This window comes from Muntiacus reevesi, chromosome 4 (assembly GCF_963930625.1).
Source record: "Muntiacus reevesi chromosome 4, mMunRee1.1, whole genome shotgun sequence".
NCBI lineage: Eukaryota > Metazoa > Chordata > Mammalia > Artiodactyla > Cervidae > Muntiacus > Muntiacus reevesi.
The window spans coordinates 144,227,629-144,254,510 of NC_089252.1; the positions used below are offsets into that span (position 1 = coordinate 144,227,629).

Below are 26,882 nucleotides of genomic sequence, written 5' to 3' on the forward strand. Positions count from 1 at the left end.
ATATCTGCAATCACATTTCACATCTCCCTGGAAATCTCTCCTCTTTAGCTGCTTCCCACATGAGGAGGCTGGGGAGATTTGAGAGCCAGCCAGGGCCTGGGGAGAGGGACTGCCTTTGATCTTAGTTCTCTGACTAGGGATGGATCCCATGCCCCCTGCAGTGGAAGCAAGGAGTCCTAACCACTGGACCACCAGGGAAGTCTCAGCAAGAGGTATTGACCCCAAGCTAGCCTGGAGCTCAGCAGAACCAAAGCCATGAACATTACTGGTGAGGGCAGAGCACTCTCAATGGTTTTATTATTAATTATCCAACAACAGTTCTGGCCAGGCCCCTTTTCCAACATGTTCGCGATTCCTCGAGTATTTCCATTTCAAGATGAGGAAACCTAGTATTAAGTGCTGTTGCATGCCCAAGTCACGAACTCCAGAACTGCTGAATCAAGACTCACTCTGTGGTTTTGTCTTCTCCCCCTGTATGTGTGAGTCTCAGGTTAATCACACGGTAGCTTGTTGTTATCACTGACCTGTGCAAGGCAGCAAGTCGTCTCTCAGACTGTATCTTCCACTTTTTCCAATCCCCTTTTCAATCTCCGTCCACCTTGCTCCCTCTCCGCACGAGCATTCTAGTGAGTTTGTGTCCTTAAGTACATGCATATCCTTGTTAAGAACGCAGTACTGTTTTGAATATGTATGAATTCTATTATTATTGTGTGTGCGTTAAGAACACTTGACATAAGCTCTTCCCTCTTAGTGCATTTTTAAGATTACAATACTGTATTGTTAACTAGAGGCTCTCTGCTGTACAGTAGATCTCTAGGTCTTGTTCTTCTTGCATAAATGAAACGTTGTACCCTTCCAACGACTGCCACCCCATTTCTACCTTAGCCCAGCGCTGGGAGCCACCATTCTACATGCCTATTTTGTTTTCATTTTGCTGCGCTGGGTCTTAGTTGCAGCATGTGGGATCTTCAGTTGTGGCATGTGGGATCTAGTTCCCTCACCAGGAATTGAACCTGGGCCCCATGCATAGAGAGCAGGGAGTCTTAGCTACTGGGCCACCAGGGAAGTCCTGAGTCTAACTAGTTTAGGGTCCTCATATAAGTGGTGTCCTGTAGTATTCGTCCTTCTGTGTCTGGCTTATTTCACTTTGCATGCCGTCCTCTGTGTTCATCTACATTGTTGCACATGGCAGGATTTCCTTCTTTTTAAATATTAATATTAAAATGAATTAATGGCTGGATAATATTCCCTTGTATGTATATACTACGTTTTCTTTTTCCATTTATCTGTCAACGGACATTTAGTTTGCTTCATGCCTTGGCTATTGTGAGTAATGTGGCAATGAACACGGAAGTGCAGAGGACTCTTTGGAATTCTGATTTCAATTCCTGTTGGATATATACCCAAAAGTGAGATTGCAGGATCACAGGATAGTTCTATTATGCATTCTGACTTTATATGAAGGCACTGCGATCTAGCCCCCATTCTCTTCTGCCAATTAGTTCTATATTTTAAAGATCTATCCACATTGCTGTATGTATATCTGGTTCCATCTGATGAATGACATAATACTCTGAACTATTTGATCCCTGCATTGGGAAGATCCCCTGGAGGAGAGCATGACAACCCACTCCAGTATTCTTGCCTGGAGAATCCCATGGACAGAGGAGCCTGGCGGGCTACAGTCTATAGGGTCACAGAGTTGGACACGACTGAAGCGACTTAGCACGCACACATTCATCCACAACATTTTACTTCTCTGTTCCTCCAGCAATGGACATCGAGGTTGGCTCCAGCTCCCCGCTACCACAAGTACCACGGTGTTAGACATCCTTGTGCATGTCCCCTGTGGGCTCGTATGAGAATTTCTCTGAGATATGGACCCAAAGATGGCATCACGAGATCAAATCACATGGGCCTAGCCACTTTCACTAAGCAGTGCTAAAAAGGCTACACCGGTTTAGACTTCTACAAGAAGCAAATAAGAATTCTTATTTCCCCATCTCCTTGCTAATACTTGACATTACTCACTTCTCTAATTTTGCCATTTTGGTAGATATTAGTTTTATGTCATTTGAATATGCATTTCTCTGACCACTAGTGAGTTTTAGCATTTTTTTTTTTAATTTGGGTTTCCTTTCCTGTGAATAAACACTTCATGTATTTTGCCCATTTTTTAAATTGACTTTTGTTGATTTGCAGGAGTTTCTCATATATTGCAGATATCATTCTCATATCTTGTAGAGTTTTTCAGGGATTGTAAATATCTCTTTTGGTCTGCCATTTATTTACTGGTTTTATTAATTCATTGATGTTAAATTTATGGTGTATCTCTGAAAATGTACTGATGTCATCATATCCGTATAGTTCTTCATTTTGTAGTTTGTCTTTTAAGAGTCTTGTTTAAATCTTTCCCCATACCTGGGTCACAAGAATGTCCTCTTATATTTTCTTTTATTAGCCTCACATTTTTGCCTTTCACATTTTGGCCCTTAATCCATTTGGAGTCCATCTTTGTCTTCATTAATATTTCAACAGTTTTATTGAGATATAACTCATATACCATACAATTTACCCATTTAAAGTAGCTTTTAGTATATTCACAGAATTGTATAACAGTTATCATAATTAATTTAGAACATTTTCATCACTCCCACTGGAAAAAAAACCCACTATACCCTTTAGTTAACATCTTCACCAAATTTTGATGACATCTTTATCACAAATCAGTTCTCCAGTGTACATGGATCTTTTCTGAGCCCTTAATTGTGTTCCCCTTGTCAATTTGCCTGTATGTCCATTGTCTGGTACTATACTATTTCCATTACTATGGCTTGTCGTGTTTTATTAACTGCTATAGCAAGTCTCCATGCTTCACACTATTTTAAAACTGTCTTGACCAAATTCATATATCGTTTGACCTAGGCATTTCACTTTTTAGAATTTATCCTATGGGTATGTTTGAAAGGAGCAAAATGATACACATACAAGTTTAGTCATTGCAGCTTTGCCTGCTGTAGCCCTAAACTGGAAACAACCAAAACTTCTGATATGGGGGACTGTTTTAATTACAGGACATTCAAACAGCAGAATACCATGCTGTTTTCAAAAAGAAGTAGATGAAGGAGAAGAGGAAAAAGAAGGAAAAGAAGGAGAAAAATGAAGAAAGAATCTTAAAGCTCTCTGCTGGATATGGAAAGATCTCCAAGACATATTATTAAGTGAAAAAAACAAGGCTTTGCATAGTGTATATAATCTTACATTTGTATAAAGATAGGAAGGGACAAGGATCCATATTCAAATTCACTTAAATCCATATAAAGAAACTTTGGAGAGACAGAAGCATAAGAAACTAAAACCAGTCATTTCTTTGGGGTTCAAGGAACTTGGGCAGATGGGCAAGAAGGATGAGAGGGAGACATTTCACCGTCTGCCTTTTGACACTTTTGTTCCCTAATAAAGTGAATATATAACCTATGAAAAAAATAACCTAAAATAAGGGAATACTGACTTAGCTCTTCATGAGTTTATATTTTTCCATATAAAATTTAGAATACATTTATTGAATTACTAAAAAAAAATTCCAACTGGAGTCTGGACTTGGATAAAACCCTTGGCACCACACTGCTCCTCCCCTCACAGGTCAGAATTACACTGACAGCCTTGAGGGCCTGAAGCCAAGAGAAAGCGGGTGTAACCAGGACTGGAAACAATTCCAAATTCAGGTGAAAGACCTCAAGTTGTAGATGACTGTTGGTTTTCTTTTAAATACTGGCCATTTAGAGCCATATATTTCACTCCTTTACTTTGGGCCTGACTGTTGTATCAAGAAATGATCTCTCTGGGGGAAAAGGAAGAAGTATGGAATACAAATCTTTAAAACAACTGAACAGAGAAACGAATGCTATTCAAGGACACTGAGAGAAGCCTCATGTTGAAAATCGGATCTGTATTGTGAGTGATGCTTAGAAATCCATGAGTTGAAGCATAGTATTATGCCTATCATCCTTGTAGTTCCCTCAGTGAGATAGGTTGAGAAAAGCTCTTCATTCATGGTATAGATTCATGAAGAAGCTAAATAGCATTAGCCCTTTACGTTGACAACTGTGAATTTAAATCTCCTGTGAATCCTAGGTGACAACCACACATACCAACATGATTTATTAGTATTATATCAAAATAAAATAAAATAAAACACCCTTGTCCATGATCCATGACTACTTGCATTAGTGAGGACAAAGCCTCATCAACCACCTGGTGGCTGGTCATCTTAACTGCAGGCTGAGTACTTGAGAAAAGGGCCTTTGTTGAGCTGAGTTTACAAATCCAAACCCAGGAAGGGCAGTTGGACCCACTTTGCACACTTGTTTGTTTTCTTTTTCTAAACATCAGTCCAGCTTCTTGTCCCGAAGGATCATAGATTCGAAATTAGTAGAGTCAAAATTAATGAGATTTTCCAGTAATGAGCCCGAGACTAAAATGATGGAAAATCCACTAATTATAGACCATGCAGCCACCTAAGCACGACTTGGATCCAGGCCTCTGGGGGGAGGAGGAGGAGGGAAGAGTGAAGGTCGCAGATGCAACCTGTGCCTGACACTCCTTCCTTCCTGCTGCCGCTGCCCTTTTCCCTGGACTCGGGGGCCTTGCAGCACCCAGAGCTTCCTGCCTCTGAGCTCCTACCGGCTCCCCCCAGTCCACCCCCCCAGGTCAAACGAGGCCCTGCTTCTAAGGGCTCTGTAAGGCTAAATTCCTGGAAAATGCAAATCAGGGCCCATAGTGGAGGTGGGGGGCCTGTTTTCGCCTCAGTTCTGGGAAGCAGTGGGGGAGGAGTGCTGGAAGAAGGAGGAAGGGTAGAAAAGGCAGACAAAAATGCCCATTATACCCAAGCCCTGTCAATTTCCTTTTTTCATCTCTTTATCAGTGTTTGTTGACTGAGTTTCTTATCAACAGGAAACGCCTGCCTAAGGGGACGAGGCAGGTCCAGAGGGACTGGGCGCCAGGGGCCAGGAACTCTTGGTGGTATGGTGCTGCTGTCCAGCCTGACTGAGCGACCTCATCACTCCCAGGACCCAGCAAGTCTCCCAGGCTTCTTGCCTTGGCATCTGGTGAATCCTTAGGTGTCCACAGTAAGACAGTACAGCAGACAGGCCCTGATCATAGCCTAGGTGGGGCTTTAGCCCTAGCCCTCTGTGACATGAGAATTGCCCTTGCACTTAAAGCCCACTAACCCCCCTCTTTCCTAGCTGAGAGGCCAAAGGACCTGCCAAGGTCAATAGACGTCTTAGTAAGTCACCCCAACTGGCCCTTCTGTTTGCCTTGCGCCCTCAGAAAATGGTGACTGTTCTGGGCATCTAGGCCCGGGACAATTAGGTGCCTGGCACAATTAGGTGCTTCCTTCTGGAGGAAGGAGAGGAAGGGCACTCTTCTAGCACTGAGTCACCTCCTACTATGTGCCAGGTGTTTTGTAAACACTGATCATCAGACTAGCTTACTGGTCTCCCAGATGGGGTTCCCAGGAGAGGGACAGAATGAGGGTCAGATTTCACAGGAGGCTAAGATCAAATCTTACTGCTGAAAATAAATGCCCAAGAGGGATAGCTGGGCCAAGCCAAGCTTTATGGTGGCTGAGAGGAACAGGTTTATCTAGATGTCTTCCTTTAAACTGGCAGAAGACTAAATCGAGGGTATGGGAACTGGCTATTCTGGTAGACGAGGCGGGAGCAGTTTGTGCAGAACAGACCATGAGCCAGCCACCTTGCTTCCCGTTCCTTGCCTCTGCCTATCAGTTGCCCTTGAACAGCTCCACACTGCTTTGGGTGGTGGTGGTAACAAAAGAAATGCCAGTGTGCCTTTTGCCCTGCCCCCGTGTCTCCCCGGACAACCCCACTCTGCCCCCACCACCCTGCCACTGGCTCCTGCAGTTGGGGATCTAGGTCAGTAAGAGTGGGTGGGTGAGAAAGAACAGGGAAGAGACTCATCCAGACGTGACACCCCGCAGGGCAGCAGTGACAACACTTTAACCTGAAAGCTGCCTGAAAATAGACTGTGTGTCTATGACATTATGCAAATCGTATGCAAAGTCAAGAAGCCCTCTGTCTCTATTTCTAGCAAACTGAATGTGGTCCTGGTGGAAGCAGCTCGTTCCAAGAGTCGCCCACCCACAGTGACGACTGCACAGTCAGCATCCGTCCCCACTCTGGACGTGCACCCCTCCACACCACCCCCAGGGCTGAATAGACAGGGAGATTTGCTACCTCTTGGTCTGTTAATCTTGATGTGAGTGAAGCTCTGGAGGAAGAAGAGCCACCCTCTGTGAGGGCAGATGCAGGCAGGACTGAGGGAGAATGGTGACTTCGAGAGTAGGGAGAACTGGGTACCACAAGGGCTTGGCAAAGGAAGTTGTGGTCATCAAAGCACATGCTCCAGGAAACAAGATTCACTCTCATTGGGCATGTTATAGGCACCCATCACCCCTGAGGGAGCATCCTTACCACTTAGATGATCCCCTCCCTCTTTATATAGGTAAAGAAATGAGAGCCTGGGGTTCCCCCAGGAAAGCAGGACTGAGAAAAAGTTGATGGATTTTCTTCTTCCAAAGGCAGGCAGATTCCCTGAGGCTCTACATGGAGGCAGGGGCTTGGATGCCAGGACCTTTTAACCCTGGAGGGCAATGGGCCAGTTCTTCTTTCCAAGATCGCAGCCTGTCTTGTGATTTCTTTTCCGCAATGTACTCACTGCATTTCTGCCCATAGTCAACGATATGTGGACATCACGGTGGGATGTAAGGATCAGGGTCTGGCAGGGACAGGAGGGGAAAAGAACACTCTCATTTTCTCATGTTCCCAAAGCTGGTTTAAAAGGTCCTCTGAGAAAGAGGGCACTGTTCGTTGTGGGGGTCCATGGACAAAGGTTTCTGCAGTCAGTAGCAGACTCCAGGCATGAGCTACCTTGCAGGCTGCTTGGGAGGAGGGGAGGTCCTCCGTGGTAAAAGGAAGGTCATCCTTTGGTAAGGGTACCCCAGTTCTGTGATTCCCTAAGGGAGCCTCTGCTGCAAAGGCACAGATTTCCTAGGCTGGGCAGTCAAATGGAAGGGTCACCTCTTGGCTTCTTTCAGTACCTGCCTCCCCTATGGCATGTCCCCGCCCCCAATTTCAGGGGGGAGGTGGGGGAGAGGTGCTTTCTCAGGCCTCCCTGGACGCCAAGGTGGGTCCAGAGGATGGCGGTCACTTTCCCATCCCGGGGATAAGGATTGACTCCTGGCAAGGGAGGGGTGGGCATTTAAAGAGGGAATTAAGAACAGCGAATCCAGGCGGGCGTGTCCAAGCTGCCTCTGAGTGAGGACGCAGCTCTTTTCTAGATGTGGTTTTCGGGGGACCGTCCCTACAGAACAGAAACATGGGTAAGCGCACGCACACAGCTGCTTGGGCGCGGCGTAAGAAGATCCGAGGCAGGGAATAGGCTCGCGGCCCCACGCGCGGGGCGGGGCGGGAGGCGGCTGCTGGGTCGCCCTTTGGCCAGCAGAGGGCGTGCGGAGGCGCCGCTAGAGGGCCGCTCCCAGCCGGCGGTGGGAGCTGAGATTTGGGCGGCAGCTCCGGGTCCAAGCAGGCTCCTCCACCAACTGTGACTTTTCTCTGCAGGGCAGAGCCCAGGCAGGATACTCTGGGACCATCTCCTTCCGCACCCCCTGTTGTTCCCTCGGCGAACCAGAGGGAACCAGAGACACCAACCTGGGAAGACTTAGCCAGAGCTCCGGACTCAACCAAGCTTTATTGAGGACCTACTATGTGTTAAGCGGCTTCCCTGATAGTTCAGTTGGTAAAGAATCTGCCTGCAATGCCAGAGACCCCAGTTCGATTCCTGGGTCGGGAAGATCTGCTGGAGAAGAGAATGGCTACCCACTCCAATATTCTTGGGCTTCAGCTAGTAAAGAATCCGCCTGCAATGCGGGAGACCTGGTTCGATCCCTAGGTTGGGAAGATCTCCTGGAGAAGGGAACGGCTACCCACTCCAGTATTCTGGCCTGGAGAATTCCATGGACTGCAGAGTCCACAGGGTCGCAAACAGTAGGACATGACTGAGCGACTTTCACCCACTCATGTGCTAAGCAGGAGTTAAGCGCTCCCACAAACAGTACCTCCAGGCTAAGAGACTGTAATATTGGGCCTGGAACATCATCCTGAACTCAGCTGCATTATGCAGACTTCTCTCACCAATGTCTCCTACTCTGGCCATAGCTGTTCTCCCAACTCTGGCCCCTTCTCTCAACCCTCCCCCATCACTTGGCCTCCTGCCTCAGACTTTCTCTTCTTAGGGATTTTCCAACCTTTGGGGGAGCTGCTGCCTTCAGTCTCTGGCTTGGAGCCTAAGGAGACTTTTTACCCCCAAAAATCCAGTAGAGATAAAATCCTTCAGGGGGATTCCTGGTCTAGGTGGATTCCGGTGACCCAGAAGACATGACTCTGCCGGGAAGCAAAGTGCCCTGCGATGTTGTGGGAACCTGGCAGGTTCATGCAGCTTTCTGTTTCACCCAGTTTCACTTCCTGCTTCTCCTCTGGGCCTTGCACAATGCTGGGAGGCAGCCTGGGAAAGTGCTGCTCTGATGGTGGAAGGAACACTCGAGAAGCTGACCAGGGAGGCTGTGCTGGGGCATTTCCAGCAGGAGGGGAGGAGGCCGTTTCCTTCACCTCTTGTGGAGAACTGAGGGTCCTTCTCCATGCCGTCCCAGGGCCGAGGGATGTGAGATCAGGTCTTCCCAAGTTTGGGGCTGTCGTGTCCCTAATCTGAGACCTGCGCCTCACCCCACAACCCTGAGGACCCCCAATCCTCAGGCCCTACCTCCAACCCAACTGCCCTCTAGCCCATCCAGCCACTGAGGGCTCGGGTAACCTCCTCACCACATGGACATACACCCTGGAACACCAAAAATTTGATATTTCCAAATGCTGAACTTTCCGAGTGTTTCTCTACAGGCATCGGGTTCTTCCTAGACACATACACTCTGGGGTCCGGCCAAATGTGTGGGACTAGGAAGGCCACACAGGGGCCCATGGGGGAAGAATCTGGGTGCTGGAGGCTTGCTGGCTGGAGCCAGATTTCTTCTGAGCCTTGGATGCCCTGCAGGACGCTTCCTCAGACCCTCTCAGCCCTGGGGAGAGAAGGTGAAGCCACAGAGCAGGTGAGTGGCTGATTCGCCTGCCAGATGACCCAGGGTTGTCTGAGCCCAAGGATGGCCAGAGGCATGGATTAAGACAGGAACTGGAGGTTGTAGAATTACACTAGGAAACATTTCAGATACTCTTAGCCTCAGATAAAGTTATTTTCAAATTTCCATCTTGAGGCAAATTGCCAGGGGCTGGGGCAGAAGGAGTACAAGGCACTGATGAACAGAGTTCTGACAACAGGCTGAAATTTCAAAGACCTTTAGAGCTGAAAAACCTTCAAAGGAGATCAGGACAAAACCTTTCGATACGGAGATGAAGAAACAAAGGTCCCGGTACAGGGAAGGCCTCCTTTTTGTCACAGAGAGCAAGCACCCGGACCAGACTCTGGGTCTCCTGACTCCCAGATGGGCCTTTCCCCAGCCACGCTTGGCCCCAACATCCTCTCGTTTATTCTGGAAGTCCTGGGCCTTACCCATCTGACCTGCCACTTCTCCACTGGCCACACCCACAGCAAGACTCCTGGGGTTTCATGTCACAATAAGTCAGCTAGGAAGGGGTGGGAGAGGGGCCGAGGATCAGGCTCCACCTCTGTGGGGCCAGGGGGGCGGGGGGGGGGTTCATGTCTAGGAGACAGGGGCCCAAGGTGGCCTGGAGCTGAAATACAAACCCACAGAGAAAAGCTGATGGGCCCTGGGTGTCTGGAGCTTGGGCCAGAGGCTGAAGCCTGGCAGGGCAGAGTGTCTGCTGAAGGCTGGACAGGGCTCTGTGCCATCCTGGAAGCTCCAGGGGGGCAGTGGGGTTGACAGAGGGCGGGGGGTAAAGTGCAGGTCCAGGCTCTGGGCCCAGGACGGTTCCCTGGCTTGACCGCTGTAGCTCTGGGATCTCTTGCATCCTGTCCTGATGCACAGGGGTGGTATAGGGGGTGCGTCCAGGGCATGGGGGGTAGGGAGGGAGCCAGGCGTCAGAGAGCCTGCTGCCTGGAGCAGGCCAGACAGTGGGGGGATCGGGTTTCAGCCCAGCTGTATTTTTGGCTGGATGGGCTGGGGGCCGAGTCGGACAAGCACAGCTGCCCATAGAGGGGCACCCCCCCTCCCCGGCACACACACTCACAGAACGGCTCCCCAGGCAGGCTGCCATCCACCAACCACCCCACAGACACTGCAGGCAGAGGGAGAGTCAGGCTTCAGCCCCATGGCTAGGGAATAACTTTGGGCTTCTGGAGACCATTGCTGAGTTTCTGTAGTGTCTTCTTGATCCGCAGCGCAGTGAGGCGGGCAGAGGGGTTGGGGTACCAGCACTCCCGCATCATCTGAGCCAGGCCTGAGAGGACCTGGGGGGAGGGGGAGTGAAGGAGAGGAGAGGAAGCAGAGACATGGGTCAGGGACCGTGGAAAGGAAGAGGCAAGGAGGATGCCCAAGTGGACAGATAAGTCGAGACGAGGGAAATGAAAGTGCCGAAAAGGAGAGGAGAGACAGCAGTGGTGAAAGGGAGACAGTGGGAACAGGGCAAGGATGAGAAGAGAAAGACAAAAATGGAAGAGGAAGGGAGTGGAGTGAGAAGGGGATGGGGAAAGGTAGGCAGGATGGAAAGAGATGTAACTCAGGACTTCACGGACACCCTCTGGTGAGTACCCCCACCCTCACTCCACCAAGACCCAAGAAAGGGGAGAACTGCAGGCCTTGGGGCTCTCACATCCCCCTCTGAGAGCAGACCCCACTGCAGAAGGCAGTGGCTCCCAGTACCTCCACCAACCCTGGCCTGGTCCAGTGGACACTGGGAGATTGGGTGGTGGGTGCTGCCCTCAAAATGCATGTGTCCAGGAAGCCCAGTGGTCGCAGAGTGAGCCAGCCTCACCTCTGCCTTGGAACTCAAGCCAGTTCCTGGGAGGGAGTGTACGTGTGTGTGCATAGGAGTGGCTTTTTGTGGCTCTGTAATGTGCAGAAATGTACATGTGTCTGTGTATATACACATGTATACACATGTCAGTGTTCAGTCATTCATTCCATAAACATTGGTTGAATACATAGTGTGTGCCAGGCACTATGACAGGGAACAAGGAGAAAAGCGCCAAGAGAGAGACAAAAGGCCTTTTTCTCTGTCTTCATGGGGCCAACAGTCTGGTATATATGTGCATGTGTGTGTACCTGTGAGTGTGTGCATATGTGTGTACCTATGAGTGTGTACATGTGTGTATGTTTGTACAGAAGTGGGTATATGCCTATATTTGCCTATATATATATGTATATGTGCATTCTATATAAAGTATGTGGAGTGCTTTGAGAAAAAAGAACAACAATAGTAACTTCACAGCAAAAAACAGCAGAGAACCTCTGTCTTTGCAGGCAAGGTGAAACGTTCTAAAAAAAGTTCCAGAATAATCAGAGGGTCTCTGGAGGTCCACAGGCAAGAATGTGGGAGGGAGTACCCAGAGAGGTCCCCTGGGATCTGTCCCCTAGCGCCTACCCAGGGGAAGCAGAGGCCAGACACAAGTTCCTCAGCCCAGAAACCCCAATGCTGAACCACCACCCCACACCATCCCAGCACCCCCCAGGGGCCTCACCGGGTCTGCAGCCAGCCGGTTGGGGATGGTGGGGGTCTGCTGGTCAACACACACCACCTTCTTCATATCCTCAAAGCTGGGATCATTGGGCACAACATCATAAAAGGGTGGCCTGTAGTCCTCCACAATGCCTAGGGATGAAGGACAATGGGACAGTCACTTGGGACCACAAGCGGGTCCCATACCACCCAGAAGTGAGCTTTGCTCACACTCAGTCCCAGGGTCCAGGAAACCAGTTGCCTGCCCATGCTACCTCTGAAAGGGACACCATAATATAATAAATATATTTATGAACAATAATTACTGCCATTTATCTTACATTTACCATATATGCCAGGCATTGTGCTATAAACACTTTACATGCATTATCCTGTTAGTCTTCACAGCAACCTGACCACCCATTTTACAGAGGAAGAAAGTGATGCTTGGAGAAGTTGAACCCAAGGTTACACAGCTCGTAATGGCAGAGTCAAGACTTAAACACATTGCATTCCTAGGACAGATCTTGTTCCAGTCTTTCCACAGCTGCCTCTCACCCAGGGTCTGGGTACTGCTTCCAGGCCCCAACTATCAGAGATGCCCCAAAATATCTAATGTTTACCAAGCAATTACTATGTGGCAGGCACTGTCCTAACTGCATGGCATTAGATCCTCACAAAACAACCCTATCAGATGAGGAAGATTATTAGCTCCACTTTATAAGCAATGAAGGGGATCCCAAGTCATGCTAGTGGTAAACAACACATCTGCCAATGCAGGAGACATAAGAGACTCAAGTTCAATCCCTGGGACAGGACAATCTCCTGGAGAAGGGCATGACAACCCACTCTAGTATTCTTGCCTGGAGAATCCCATGGACAGAGGAGTCTGGCAGGCTACAGTCCATGGATTCGCAGAGTCAGACAGGACTGAAGCAACTGAGCACATGCGCGTGCACACACACACACACACACACACACACAATGAAATTCAGGCCAGAGAGGTTAAGAAGCTTGTCTAAAATCACACAGATAGTAAGTGACAAAGCTAGGAGTTAAGCCCAGTAAGTCTTACCAAAGCCCATGCTCTTGACCTCCAAGCTACACTTGAGGGAGGCAGACTGCTGGGTGAGGATGTAGAATGAGGAGACGGGGAAGAAAATACATCTTCTAAGGGAAGATCTACCCAGGTCCAGATCACATTCACCCACTCTCAGGGGTGGCACAGGCCTCTGCTGACCCCCTCAGCCAGCAGCAACCCTCCCCTCATCATCCCAAGTGTGCCATCCTGAGCAGGATCCTTCTGAAGATGACGCTGGTGGAGCGGCAGTCACTGGGGCAGAAGAGGCCAGACCCCAGAAAAGCACCTTAGGCCCCACCCTGCTTCCAGCCCGAGGCTGGGGGCTACAGCCACATAGAACAGCCGCAGCCTCGGGAGAGCCTGAGCCAGCTGTGCTCCCCGTGGCGGGCGTCCAGGCCGGGCCCTGTGCTGCTTGAGCCCTAATCAGCGCTGCGCAGAGGCCTGAGCGTGTCTAATGGGCCTTTAATCAGCGCCGGGGCTGACACCAGATTACAGTGTTTATAATGCGCCGCGAATCTGTGCGGAGCTGACAGAGCTTCCCTCCTCCCCAGGAGTCTGCAATCAGCCTCCTCTTCAGCCCAGGCTGGTCCAGCCTTCCTTTCCTGCCTGTGGCTGGGTCCAAGGGGCCTCGGTTCCTTCCAGGTGCCCCCTTTACCAGCCCCAGCCTCTGGAGTTTATGTCTGAAGCTGAGCCCAGCAAGAGGGTGGTCCCCAACCTGTCAAGACTCCTGGCAGCTCCTCTCCGTGGGCAGCCTCCCCAAAGACCGACCAGCCTCCCGATCTGGTCCAGACCGCCACCCAGCACCCATCCACCCCAGGACTGGGAGGGCACCAGCCACAGGGCAGGCCCTCTATATGAAGAATGAGGTCCCTGTGCCTGTGCCCCTCCAAATTTCAGTTCTCTGTAGCACCCATGGTAATAATGAGGCAGTAGGGCCTTCCTTGGTGGTCCAGTGGTTAAGACTCCACTCCCAGTGCAGGGGGCACTGGTTTGATCTCTGGTCAGGGAACTAAGATACTGCATGCCGCACAGTGCAGCCAAAAAAAAAAAATAATTATAACAGTAAGGCATCAATAAGCAGGCAGTGCAGGCACTATTACATCCCGCATTTCTGTGGAAACAAGGACCAAAGAGGGGGAAGTAGCATAGTAATAAAGAGCACTGGTCCTGAGAGTCAAATTGCCGGGTTTCAGACCCCAGTGCTGCCTCTAGCCAATTGTAATTCTGTGCCTCAGTTCCCTCATCTGTAAAATGGGGGTGCTCCTGTGTCAACTATTTGTCATTACAACAACAATCACCACCAATATTTACTGAACTCCACAACAGTTCCAGATACTGCCCTGATTGCCTTATTTGGATTATCTCAACAACTGGAAATTATTTTTCTTCTCATTTCACAAATGAGGAAACTGAGGTACAGAAAAGTAAAGTACCTTGCACACGGCAAAAATCAGGAACTGAACTTGGTCTGATTTCCCACCCATGCTCGTAATCACTAAGCATACTGCCTCCCTGCCAACACAGGACAACTCAGTAAGATAATACATGGGAACAGAATGGCATCTGGCACATCCTGAAACTCAATAAATGTTAGCTGCTATTAATGTTTCTGCTATTATCAATTACCCAAGATTTCACAGCCAGTATCAGACCCAGATGAACCTTAGAAGGTCACTCAGCTGAACCAGCTGGTAGGTAACAGTAAAGGGAATTTGGAAGGTCTGACCACAAGCCCCTCAGGCCACGGGCACCAGCTGGTGACAGGAAGTCCCGTCTCCCACCTGTCTGCCTGGGAATCCACCTGCCCTGTTCCCCTCCCCCACCCCGTGCAGGGGGTGCCGGAGGCTCACCATTGACAATGGTCCGGCGGGTGATCTCCCACAGCACCAGGCCAAAGGCCCAGATGTCCGTCCACTTGTAGGATTCGAAGCAGTCGGTTCGGATCTGCTCTTCCAGCACCTCGGGGGCCATGTACCGTTTGGTGCCCACTCGCGGGTTGTTGCCAATGTCCAGGTAATCGCTACCCTGGGAGTGCATCACAGCCAGGCCTGTGGGTAACCGGGCCTGTCACTCCTGCTGCTCACCCAAGCCCACGGACAGGGTGGCCCTGGGGAGGCTGGAATCCCAGCGCGAGGTGAGAGGGCGAGAGACGGCAGGACACCGAGGGGCGGGCGACTGGAGACCCGCCCTGCGGTGGGCTGGGAGACAGCAGCCCCAGGAATAACTGCCCCGTCCTACTTGGCTTGTGTGGCACTCTCTAGGTGTGGGAATCCAGTGAGATGTGCATAGGCAAGGCGGGCATATATTTCAGAACTGAACCCCAATGCGTGGTGACAGGCAGCGATGTGGTCAGCAAAGCCAGGATGAGAACCCAGGTTGCTGGCTCCCTGCCCCTTTCTCCCCACACCTGGAGCCTGGCTGAAGTGGTGGAAGGAGTCTGGGCTTGAAAATAGCTTTAAGGCCCCTGGTGGGGTGTGGGGCTCTTGTGCAGGTAACCTGAGAACACACACACACGTCTGTAAGTTTTAACGTGCCAATCAGGCCATTGAAGCCAGGCATCCAAACAGGCAAAGACAGAACCGCGTGGAGAGGGAGGGCGCACGGACTCCACCCTCCCGCCAAGGGCCCGCCCCCTCCACACTCACCCAGGTCGGCGATGCAGCACTGCAGGTTGCTCTTGACCAGCACGTTGCGGCTCTTGAGGTCGCGGTGGGCGATGGCCGGTTTGCCCTGCGTGCCGAAGATCTCCACGTGCAGGTGCGCCAGGCCGCAGGCCGCGGACACGGCTAGCTTCAGGGCCAGCTGAGGCTCCAGCGTCTGCCTCTGCAGAAAGTCGTAGAGCGAGCCGTGCTCGTGGTAGTGCGTGATGAGCCACAGCTGCGTGCTGGAGTTGCGGGAAGTCATGTCGGAGGCGATGAAGCCTGTGGGCGGAGGATCAGGGGGCTCACCGCGGGGCTAGGGATGAAGGAGGCTGGAGCGGTCAGGGTGGGGGTTGGGGAGACAGGGTGGACGAGGTCAGGGCAAAGCTGGGAATGGGGTGGAGGCTGGTCTGGCTTAGGGCAGAGAGGAAGCTGGAGTCAGAAGCTGGGGCCGAGGGCCGCTGGGAGTCCTTCAAGGTTAGGTCAGTGTCCAGAGGCCGGGTGGTGGGGCAGGGTGATGAGAACGCGGGGTCTGGCCCAGCGCTCCCCGCCCCATCCCCGCTTGCCTAGGATGTTGTCGTGTCTGAGCAGCACTGTGTTGTAGATCTCGGTCTCCCGGAACCAGGACTGTTCATCTCTGGAGGAGAAGATCTTGACGGCTACGCTCTCACCATGCCACAGGCCCCGCCACACCTCGCCATAGCGGCCCTTTCCTGATCCAGCACCCAGAGAGGGGGGAGGGGGTCACATACAGACACACAGAGTCCTGGGCACAGTCACCCTCAGAAGAGGCCCCCCTCACATTGCCGCCCTGGCTCCGACTGCAGAACCTCTGAGCTTCTGTTTAACTGAATTCAGACCACACGCCTCTGGCAGGCCACCTCCGTTTGCCTCTTGTTCCGCCCCAGCGCCTGGCCAAGGATCAGGCACTGCCCCATCTCCAACCCCCCTCCCTGACTGGCAGAATTCCTGTTCTGACCCAGGCCTGGCCCCACCTGTGGCTCCCTCACCCCTCCAAGCTCACTGGGAGCTCTTGGTGCCCACCCCCTGAGCTCACCCCCTGCTCACCCACACACTCCACCAGGGCGACCTGTCGAGCCACTGTCCTCTGCACCAGGAACGGGAGCCCTGAGCCGCTGCCCGTGGTACAGTCACTGTCCAGGAGGTCCTGGGAGTACCGAGAGGCCACTGGGGGGCAGCCCCACCCACCAAACCCATTTCCCCCTCCTCAACCTGGGCCCACTGCCTCATCTCGCCACACTTCCCACCCATGAACCCCTCCCGACCAGTGCCCAGCCAAATCTGAGTGCCTGCCGTGTGCCTTGCTCAGCTACCTGCCATTCTGTGCCCCCTCTGACTCTGCGCCCCCTCTGACTCTGTGGCTCCTGTCTACCAACCACCCTGTGTCCCAGGTTCCCCCAGGCCCATACCCCCAACATGCTGTCCCCCTGCTCAGATGGCTTCAGGATGAGGCTGGACTCGCCCAGCTCACTGTTCAGGCCCCGCTGCTTCTCCTTCCTCCGCCAGACATGCCACAGGCCCGGGGCACCCAGGGCCACGAGCACCAGCAAGGCCAGCACGGGGCCCAGGATCAGAGGCAGCTGGCTGTCTCCTTGCGGCTGCTCTGGAGGAGTCTGGGTGGCTGGTGGAAGAGGGATACTGAGGCCCAGCTTCCACCAGGCTGGATGCCCCCCATCTTGCTGCTCTGCCAGTCAGACCCCAGGGCCCTGCCTCCCCCCACCCTCCAGGCCAGGGCATGAGAGGGAAGCAGGGCAGGGAGGGCAGAGTCGGAGAAGCCAGAGAGGGGTTTCCGGGGCAGCCAGACGTACCCTCTAGCACCAGGGACACGTTGTGGTTGCATAGGGGGCTGTAGCAGCAGTAGTGGTTGACGAACTCCGTGGGGCGCGCCCTACAGACCTCTGGGTGCATGCTCCCGCAGCCCCGGTGCTCCCGGAGCTGTCCGTCCTCCCACACCAGCACAACTGTGCACCAGGACCCCTGGCAGGTAGGCCCCTTGCAGTGTGGGTTCTCACACGTGCAGGTCACCAGCGGGCCCCGAGAGGGCTTCAAGGGGTCACCTGAGGGACACACTGGAAGCTCAGCCACTCTGGGCCCAGATCTCCAGGAGGAGCCTAACCCCTAAGTCTGCCCAACCGCCCCCTCCCTTCTGAGCTCTCAAACCAGCCCTTAAGGGTCCCAGTCCTTTAGTTCCCCCTCCAGTGATTCATCCCCCCAGGGGCAGCTGCCACCATGAGAACCAGGCTTCTCTCCCTTCCCTGATCCTTGGATCTCCCCTCCCAGTTCCAGGCACAGCAGACCCCCCAGCCCCAGTGCTGAGAGCTCTCCCAGGGCCCCCCCGCTGCCAACAGCCCCACTGTCTGAATCCCCATCCACATGTTCCCACCCTGGAGTCTGAAAGAGCTCCAGCCTGTTGGTTTGGATCAAGAGGCCAGCACAGGAGGGTTGGGATAGCTGAGAGCTCAGTCTCACTGAGCCCTGTCTCCCCAGTCCCCCTCTTCCCAGCTCCTCAGACTCAGCCCAACAAGACCTGAGCCCAGACAGCCCTTTCTTTATTCCCTCAGGCCCCTGTTTCCTACCTGCTTCCCCAGTACTCACCCTGGGTCAGGCCCAAGACCATCAGTAGCATCAGAAGCCTTCTCCTGGGAAGGTTCAAGGTCATGATCCCTGGAGAGGAGAAGGGGTGCAATAACATCTTTGAAATGTGATTCCCCTCTGTGTTTTCAGCCACTGACTGTGGGTCCCTCCCACCCAGAGGAAATTGCTGGGAGTTTTTTTTGTGTGTGTGGGGGGGCAGGCAGGGAGGCCTCCTCCCTCCGTCTGGCTTTGGGGCGGGGCCTGCAGGGGAAGTCCTGGTTCACTTCCCCATGGAAACCATCCTGTTAGGGGTAAAGGGTGGGGAACCATGCTTAAGTGACCGAGAGCTCGGGGGACTCCCAGCTGTCCTACCGCTGAGTGCAGACCGGAGGGCGCAGAGGGCATGGGGCTGGGGTGGAAGGAGCATCTCTTTAGCAGTCCCCCACCCCTGTCTGTCCCCTGTCCCTTGCCCACCCCTTCCCAGCCTCCACCCCTGCCCACCCCTTTCCCAGTGCCCCCCCCGCCTTAGGCCTGGCTGCCTCAAACATAAACAGGCTCCTGTCTTCACTTCCTGCCATTCAGGGTCCCGCCAAGCTGGGAACAGGAATCAAGATTGTTTAGATTGGGGTCTGGATAGAACAGGCAGGAGTCACGCACAGCAGGGAGCTCAGGACATGGTCTCAGGGCAGGCTGGAGTCACTACAGGGTCTGCAGGAGCCACCTGGGGCTGGGACACCCCCGTGACAGAATCCTCGTACACCCTGTGAATCACAGACCCCAGTTCCTTATTTTAGAGAAGATGGGGATCAAGGCTCAGCCAGGAGCGGAGGCTTGTCCACGGTCAAATGGGGTTCAGTGGCAGTGCAACCCAGGTGTCCAGACTCCTAGTCCAGTGGGGCTTCTACTCCATATCCCAGTCTGGGGTGACAGCCCATGTCTGAGCCTGCGGGGCTGTATCAGCCATACCAAGCCTGGACAGTGCCAGGCCACACTGTTTCTAAGGAACCTCTCTGAACCCTCATCAGACTATAAGATGTCCTCTCTGAGCCACTCCCCCCCTTCTCTCTGTCCTTGAGGTCCTGGGAAAGAGTGGGGGTAGGGCCAGTGATGTGGAAGGGAAGTGAAACATACTTAGACACTGAATGTTTGACCTTCTGTGGTTGGTTAAGATTGAACTTTTCCAAAAGTTTGGTGGGGATTGTTAGGGGAGTAATTCTGGTCTGTGATAGTCCCATCTCAAGTCCCAGACCAGCTAGTGCTTCAGAAGTGACCCCCATCTTCATCTCTCAAAGACTTAGAATGAAAAGATTAGGGCTGAGGCTGCAGCAAGAAGGACTGAGGTCAGAGAGCAAGAAGAACTTTCTGAATGGTGGAGAGTAGCAGGTGTGTGACGGGGACAGAATGCCCAGGTAGGGGCAGCAGACATGAGGGAAGAGAACTGTCTTCTGGCGTAACATGGTAAGGCTGGGGGGCTGGCATAGGGCCATATAGGCTGCAGAAGGCCCCTAGTCTAAGAATGATGCCAAATGAAGATCCATGATGCTGAGGCTCTGAGAGCAGGATGACGGGGGGGAGTGGGGGGTGCTTCATGGGCCTCGCTGACTGGTGGCAGCTCTGGTCTTCCTGCCTGGGCTTCCTCTGCCCCAGAGGCCCAGGGCTGGGGGAGGAAATGGAGCCCTGGTCTGCTGCAGCTGGTCCCCAGTCTCCTCTGCCTGACCTCCTGCCTCATGCCCCTCCTGAAATACAGGAGGGACTCTGTCAAGCACTCTGCAGTGGGACTGGTGGCCAGAGAAGGAACCCCAGACAAGCTGGCTTTTCCCACTGGGGTAAGGGCAGGAATCCATCCTTGGCAGTCTTTGCTCAGAAAGCAGTTAAAGGAGAGGGGATGAAGCAAGAAGGAAAAAGTGGGTAACAATAAGGATGATAGCCGGCATCTTTCTAGAATCCTCTCCCCATGCTTTCCCTTCTCTGTGCTCCGGTGCAGCCTCTCACTACACTATTAAGCAGCAGAATCATCTCAAGTGCTTCATTAGAAATGCACTCTTTGGTCTCACTCCTGCTCCAGATTCTGGTTCAGTCCATTGAGACCAGTAAGAAACATGCATTTTTTAAAATTCCCCCAGGGAATTCGGATCAGTTTTTGTGGGTACCACACTTTGAGAACTGAGTCCTATACAACTCCACGATAGAGTGGAGTACAGAGGGCAGGGATTCTGATTCCCATTCGGAGAACCCCACAGCCCCGCGCCACTTCTAGTGGAGAAGGGACAGACAAGGCTAAACACTGGAGCCAAGGACTTGGAGATGCTGCAGACAGAGGGTGGGGTATGGGCTTTGTTCAGGCCATCTCCAGCCTCTGGGGCCCAAGAACAGTGCAGGGAGGGCTTGGCAGCATTTGCAGAATCCGCCTCTGGTCTAAAACTGGGAATGCAGTGAAGGAAAGCTGTAACTGTCCCATTTTTTACTAGGCTCAGAGTAAGTTTCAGTACAGGAGGGTGTTGAGTCCAGATCAGTCCCAACTCAGAGCTGACCCGGCATAATGCGCCCTGATACCTGACTCCAGCACAACTAGACTCCTGGGAACTGGTGGACTCCTTTCCCACCTAACAAAACTTGAATGATCTCCTGCTGACAGAAGCATCACAGTTTTTAGCCAGAAATCACAAATGCTAAACTAATTTCAAACGTTAACTTAACCACTGTGAAATTCTTAGTAATGAGTTAGCCTTCTCTGAGTACTACTTATGTGCTAAGTACTGAACTTTGATGGATGATCTCATTTAATCCTCACGACAATCTAATAGGGAAACGGAAGCTGGGGGATGTTAGGTTTCTTGCCCAGAATCACCATGTGCCTCTTGATTGACTTAAATTGCTGGTAATATATCCTCACTTGGTCATTTAATTTCTGCAGTTGTTTGGTGTTAGATAGGTCCCTCAAAGGAAGAAAAAGAGCAAGCGGGGGTTGCATTAACAGACTGCAACTGTCATCGCCTGGTACCCAATATGCATTTGTCTAGAAATCATCTATGTGCTATAACCTTAGTCTTAGGTAGGGAGAACCAGAGTAAGGGTGTGCTCAGAAACTGAAGGTCAGTTTCCTTCTCCCCAGCACACCTGAGGGATTGATTTAATGAGCTCCCATGAGCAGCAGTTTCTCAGCACTGCAGTACTGTCTTGGGGCTGCAAGTGCCTTGCTCTGTACATCAACTGGTCTTACCCACACAGCAGAGGACCAGACTGAACTGCTCATGCTGGGTGGCCCCTTAGCATCACAAAGCACTTTCCTCTGCATCACTTCATTAACCCTTCACAGTACTGGACTGGGATGTAGCATCAAGTAGGGAGTTTAGGATCTCAGACGGAATGCAAAGGCAGCCCAGTGTAGCACAGGGGTCAGGTTGTCATCTCTGGATCATACAGACCCAGGTTCCAATCCTGCTTCTACCATCTAGGGCTATGAGAGTTAGGACAAGTTACTTAAACTTTCTGAAGCTTAAGATCCCCTATGAAAAATGAGAATAAAATAAATAAATAAATAAATAACAAAAACAAACACAAAAAAGAGAATAATAACAGTGCTCATTTCAAGACTTTCCTGGTGGTTCAGCTGTTAAGAATCTGCCTTGCAATGGAGGGGACACAGATTCAATCCCTGGTCCAGGAACTAAGATCCCACATGCCTCTGAAAAACTAAGTCCACTCACCACACCTACTGAGCCCATGGGCTCTAGAGCCCACCACCATGAGTTCACATGCCTCAACGAAAAGATCCCATGTGCCACAATTAAGACCCAACATAGGCAAATAAATAATAAAAAAAATTATAATAGTGCTCATGTCATAGGTATAAGAGTACTAAGTGGTATACCGTAAGCACTTAACAAAAGTTACTAAAAGCCCAACCATCCATGGAGCTTTGGATAAATGACTCACATCTGAATCTCTTTCCTCTTCTGTAGGATGGACACAATAACACCTCTTGTCCTAGGTTGTGGCCAGGATTACTTGACAAAAAATGTATTATACCTAAGTGTCCACATAGTAAGTACTCAATAAATAGAGGCTGTTTTTAACCACCTGATAGGATGAAAGGACAGGCACCAGGTCGAATAAACAGTCAGGGATCAGGGATGTCAGACAGACCCTGACTTAGCCAGAAGCTGCCCATGTAGAGAGGGTGAGAGCTATTGTCCACTATCCCTCTGTCCTTAGAAAAGAAAAGAGAGGGTGGGTGACCAGTTCAGAGATGCTCATAACAGCACTGGCCTCCCGGGCAGACTGAAAATCTGGGGTCCCATTCTGGAGGAAGAGTGCGATCCCCTTTGACCTGGATCCTGAAAGAAGTCCACGGCATGGGGTCTCTGTGACCATACAGGGCTGGAGGTGAGGTTTGGAGGAAGGGGCCACAGTGTCAGATTCCTGTAGCAAGACCTGCAAGGGCTGCTCTGGGAAAGATGGGCTTCAACGAGAGGCTCAACAGCACTGGAAGTGGACACCCACCCCCAGGTCAAGTCAGGAGCCTGGAAGGACATGTGACCCCCTTCTCCAGTAAGTGAAGCAGGGTGGGTATCCTTCTGCCCATTTTATGGATGAGGATGGGAAAACAGTGAAGCTAAGTGGCCCCAGGAACAAAGTTTTCTGAATCCCAGTTCAGGTTCTATCCAACCCGCTGCAGTCTTAAGTGGGGTGATAGGCAGATGTTCGTGGAGGGCGAGGGGCAGCTTGCCCTACGAGGAGCTGGGACTGATCCTACGGCCACCTCTCTGAGGGTCTCTCTGGGATCTGCCGTGGGAAAGGGCCCACTTGGGTGGGGGTCAGCTGCCCCCTCAGCGGACTTCGACTCACCTCTGGGCCTGCCTTGCGGTCGGCGGGGCGCGGACGTGCAGCGGGCGGCCTCCTCCCCTCACCGGCGGCGGCCGCGGTCACACGACGGGCTCTGGACAGCCGGCCGGGGTCCGGGGTCCGGGCGCGGCCCCAGACGGGGCTGGGGCCGGGGAGGGGCTCGCTCGGCGCGGCTGGCGCAGCGGCCTCCGGGGACTGGGAAAGGGGCTGGAGCAAAAATGTTTCTTATTCCAGCGTCTTCCTGCCTGGCCCGGCTCCACCACTCCCTCCTAATAAACCGTTTCCTATTGCCCAGCTAGCCGACGGCCGCCCGCTCGCCCCTAGCCAGGGCTCAGGGCCGACCCTCCCGTGCGCGCGGCAGCAGACCCCTAGGGCGGCCTCCCCCTCGGCTGCCCCTGCCCCGGGATCAAGGCCGCGCCCCCGCCTCCAGCCTCCCACATCCGCCTCCCCGAAGGGGCGGGCCTTGGCCTTGGGCTGCGGGGGTCTCGTGGGGTCCAGGCCCAGAGCCATCGGGGCCACGGCCAGGATGCGAGGCACCCTCCGTGGACCGGCCGGGGGAGGGGTGGAGGTGGAGGCGCCCCTCCCGCCCGGAGCCGCTGAGGGATGCCGGGGAACCCCTGACGAGAAGCGGGCACCAAGGGAAGGACATGCGGGGAGGGCAGATGGAGAGAAGTTACCTGTCTTCCCACCCACAACTCCGGATCCTCTGCCTGCCTACGAGGCTCAGCAGCAAGGGCAGACTTTGGGGCTAGCAGCCTGAAATATTTTGGCTCCGCCCTCTGCCCCCCTCCCTCCGAGATTCCCTACATCGTCCAGCTCCTTCAGCCTCCTCCCGGGGGCCCCATTCACCCCCTCTTGTTCCCTCCCCTCTTCCGCAGCCTCTATCTGCGCAGCGCTCAGCGCAGGGCAAAACAGGCCCAGAAGCGGCAGCTGTGGGTCAGTGGTGACGGGTCTGAGTCCTTTAGGCGGCAGCGCAGCTCAGTGACAGGGACGCCTCTTCCCACCATGGGCGGCCAGAATGGAGTGAGAGGCCTTGGCCTGCCCCCTTCGAGGCTGGCCCTTCACCCCACCAAATGGACCTCTAGATGTGGGGAGCCCCAACTCCCTGGGGATATTGCTGGAACAAGGAGGAAAAGATGCCTTGGGGAGGGGAGTAGAAAGGCTTCTCCCAGAGAAGCAAACCGGTCCTCCTAATGGCCTTCCCAGGGATCAGAGCAGTGACACTGTTGTCTGGCTTTGCTCCAACCACTGTGAGCACCTTGAAGGCAGCGCTCCACTTTATCCCTCTGCTGTGCTTGGTCGCTCAGTCATGTCTGATTCTTTGCCACCCCCTAGACTGCAGCCCACCAGCCTCCTCTGTCCATGGGGATTCTCCAGGCAAGAATAATGGAGTGGGCTGCCATGCCCTCCTCCAGGGAATCTTCCCAACCCAGGGATCGAACCCAGGTCTCTAGCATCGCAGGCAGATTTTTTAGTGTCTGAGCTACCAGGGAAGCCCACTTTATCCCTAGCCTCTAGATTATCCACAAAGACTCTGAAGTCGAATCCAGACTAGTTGTGTAACCCTAGACAAGTGACACCTCTCCTAATTCTAACCCTCAGTCTCCCATCTGCTAAATGGACATAATAAACAGTTCTGGTGCTTATCTTGGCTCATAGCAAAGACACTAGCTGACAGACAGACACAGGCTACCTACGCCCTCCATCCGAGAGTATAATTAAATTAATGAATGAAAAGGCTGGGGAGAAGATGGCCTCAGAGCTAGGTGGAAAGACATGGGTGTTAGAGGCAGAACAGACTTCTAAGGGGTCTTGCTCTAATATGGGGATTCTGTAAGATGGGCCAGGATATCTCCTCCATTCACCCCCTGCACACACACACCCTTTGACAGGAATAGAGGCTGGGGGAGACAATGACTAAAGGCTCAGACAGGCATCAATTGTTGACTGACCTCACTTCCGCTGAAACCCTCCCCAGCCCCCACCCACAGTAGCTTCACAACTTGCGAGCATTGTGAATTCCAGAACCAAGGCACACCCAAACTTCAGTGTCAGGGCAGAACTGTGTCCTGCAGCCAATAGGAAGTACTATGGGATTACAGTATCTGCTCTTTCAGATTATAGTAGCTGCTTCGGCACTCTATTAGTTAGAGAGCTGGGAGTGTGGCTGGTGTCCATCCTTCATACCCACGCTCACCCATGCCTTGCTATGGCTTCTGATAAACCCTTCTCAATCCCAGCCTAGCGATGTCTGTCCTGGGAGATGGAAGTGGGGGCTCCCCCAAAGGAAGCATTCAGTCTGAAACACACACTGAGAGCAGAGACATGGAGATGAACAAGAACTCAGTGCCGCTGGGGAGAGTCGGGGGATGGGGGACTTTATCTAGGAAGAGCTCATGAAACAGATAAAAGGAGAGTAGGGTTTGGAGGAGGAAGTGAGGGCCTGATGGGGCAGAGGGGTGGGGGGGATGGCTGTTCCTCAGTGCTGGAGTCTCCCCGCCTCTCCAGAGCATGGAGCCTCTGGACTTTGTGCTCTTTGGGGCTTCTTTGGGACTCTGTGCTTCCCCTCCCTGGGGAAGACATCAGAGGAGGGATGCAGAGTTGGAAAAAGCGCTGGAGACTCAACCCAATGAGGAAAGGGAAAAGGAATTACAGTCTGTGTCCAAGTCTACGAGAATTAATTACTCAAAAGGACCAGCTGTTCCTTATATTCAGTGAGGACAGAACAAAAGGAAACAGGCTCAGAGGGCTAAGACTTATATTTAGACACTTAGAAGGATTCCCAGCAGTGTGTAAAGCTGAGGCCCGGAGATCCTGGGAAGGGTAGGTGGGGGTGACCTCTCAAGGAGATTCTCACCTATGGAAGGCAGGAGATGTGGGCCTGGCATGAAGGCAGGGGATTGAACAACCTGACCTTGCAGGATTAGCTGAGTACTGAGTTCAAGCATTGCTTCTGACACTAGCGCAGGGTCGACTTTGTGGGTGTCTAACCTGTGCAGACACACAGCGCCCTACACTGGCTTTAATGCTCTGCTATTGCCATGTTGGAATTCTTACTCATGTTTGAACAGAAAGCCTAGCATTTTCATTTTGTACTGGGTCCTACAAATTATGTACCCGGTTCTGCACCAGGATGAGTAGGAAAGAAAAGCCAGGCGTAGGAGGTAGGGGTGGGTGGGTGGGGGGTTAGCAGAGGGGTAAGGTGGGTTTGGTTTCATTTTAATTGTAGAGTGGGAAATTAAAGTTAGACAACCTAAGGATTTTTCAAATGTGAGAGACATGGAAACATTCGAACAGGGTACCAGAAAAGGAAGAACTGTGGGTCTCTTCACAGAAGTGGGGTGGATTCCTGTGAATTCCATTTATCCATCTACTCAGCACATAGGAGAGAGTCTCAGCTCTGTGGGCTTCAGGGAAAGGATGTTCCCTCTCTGGGTCTCCTCCACTGAGGCCAGAGGCACCATGGAGTCCTGGCAAGAGCGGTAACCCTGGGGACGTGGTACCAGTGCCAGCCTGCCTTAGACTGGATACCCCCCAAAGACTCTTCCCAGCTGTGTGCTGTTTTCTTTGACTCTAAGATTCAGAAAACCACCGGCTCCCAAGCTCTGACACCACAGCTCAGGTGAAAAGGCAGTTTGGCCAGTGCTAACTTTGATGAGGGTGGGGCGGCCAGAGCCCTGCCCAGCACCTCAGGAAGAGGCTGGCAGACAGGGGCCACAATTTGAATCACTGAGTCACCTTCCTCTTCCTCTCCAGCTCCTCCAGGATGTCCCCAGGATGGCTTTGTCCACTCTTTGCCCACCCAGAGTCAGAGCCCCAGAGATGACTCATCTCAGGAGAGAATCTTAAGAAACGAGAGCACATCAGGGCAGGAGTTTGCGACAAGAAGGTGCCCGCACGATGCCGGTGGGACCTGGGCTCTGTTGAGAGGCTGCCCCCGCACCATCTCTTGGCAGTCCAGCCACCTGTGGATTGCCCCTTCCCATGAGCCTCCTTGAGGATGACTCTCCTCCACACAAC

The 26,882-nt window shown here is 52.6% G+C and overlaps 1 protein-coding gene across 2 annotated transcripts; it reads right to left on the reverse strand.

Annotated features, from left to right (window-relative positions):
• Positions 1–7,731: 7,731 nt before the first annotated feature.
• On the reverse strand, positions 7,732–23,676 carry ACVRL1 (activin A receptor like type 1). 2 transcript variants are annotated; one of them, XM_065934363.1, is made up of 11 exons: positions 23,540–23,676; positions 22,866–23,069; positions 18,039–18,107; positions 17,252–17,500; positions 16,853–17,064; positions 16,491–16,590; positions 15,989–16,135; positions 15,429–15,704; positions 14,634–14,831; positions 11,725–11,855; positions 7,732–10,494 (listed from the first exon to the last, which is right to left on the reverse strand). In XM_065934363.1, exons 3-11 carry the CDS (start codon positions 18,100–18,102, stop codon positions 10,360–10,362), a joined length of 1,512 nt encoding a protein of 503 aa, XP_065790435.1. In that variant the 5' UTR covers positions 18,103–18,107; positions 22,866–23,069; positions 23,540–23,676; the 3' UTR covers positions 7,732–10,359. The 2 variants fall into 2 exon arrangements, with proteins under 2 accessions (XP_065790435.1, XP_065790434.1); XM_065934362.1 differs by lacking the exon at positions 23,540–23,676 and having other exon boundaries at positions 22,866–23,261.
• Between the last annotated feature and the right edge of the window lie 3,206 nt (positions 23,677–26,882).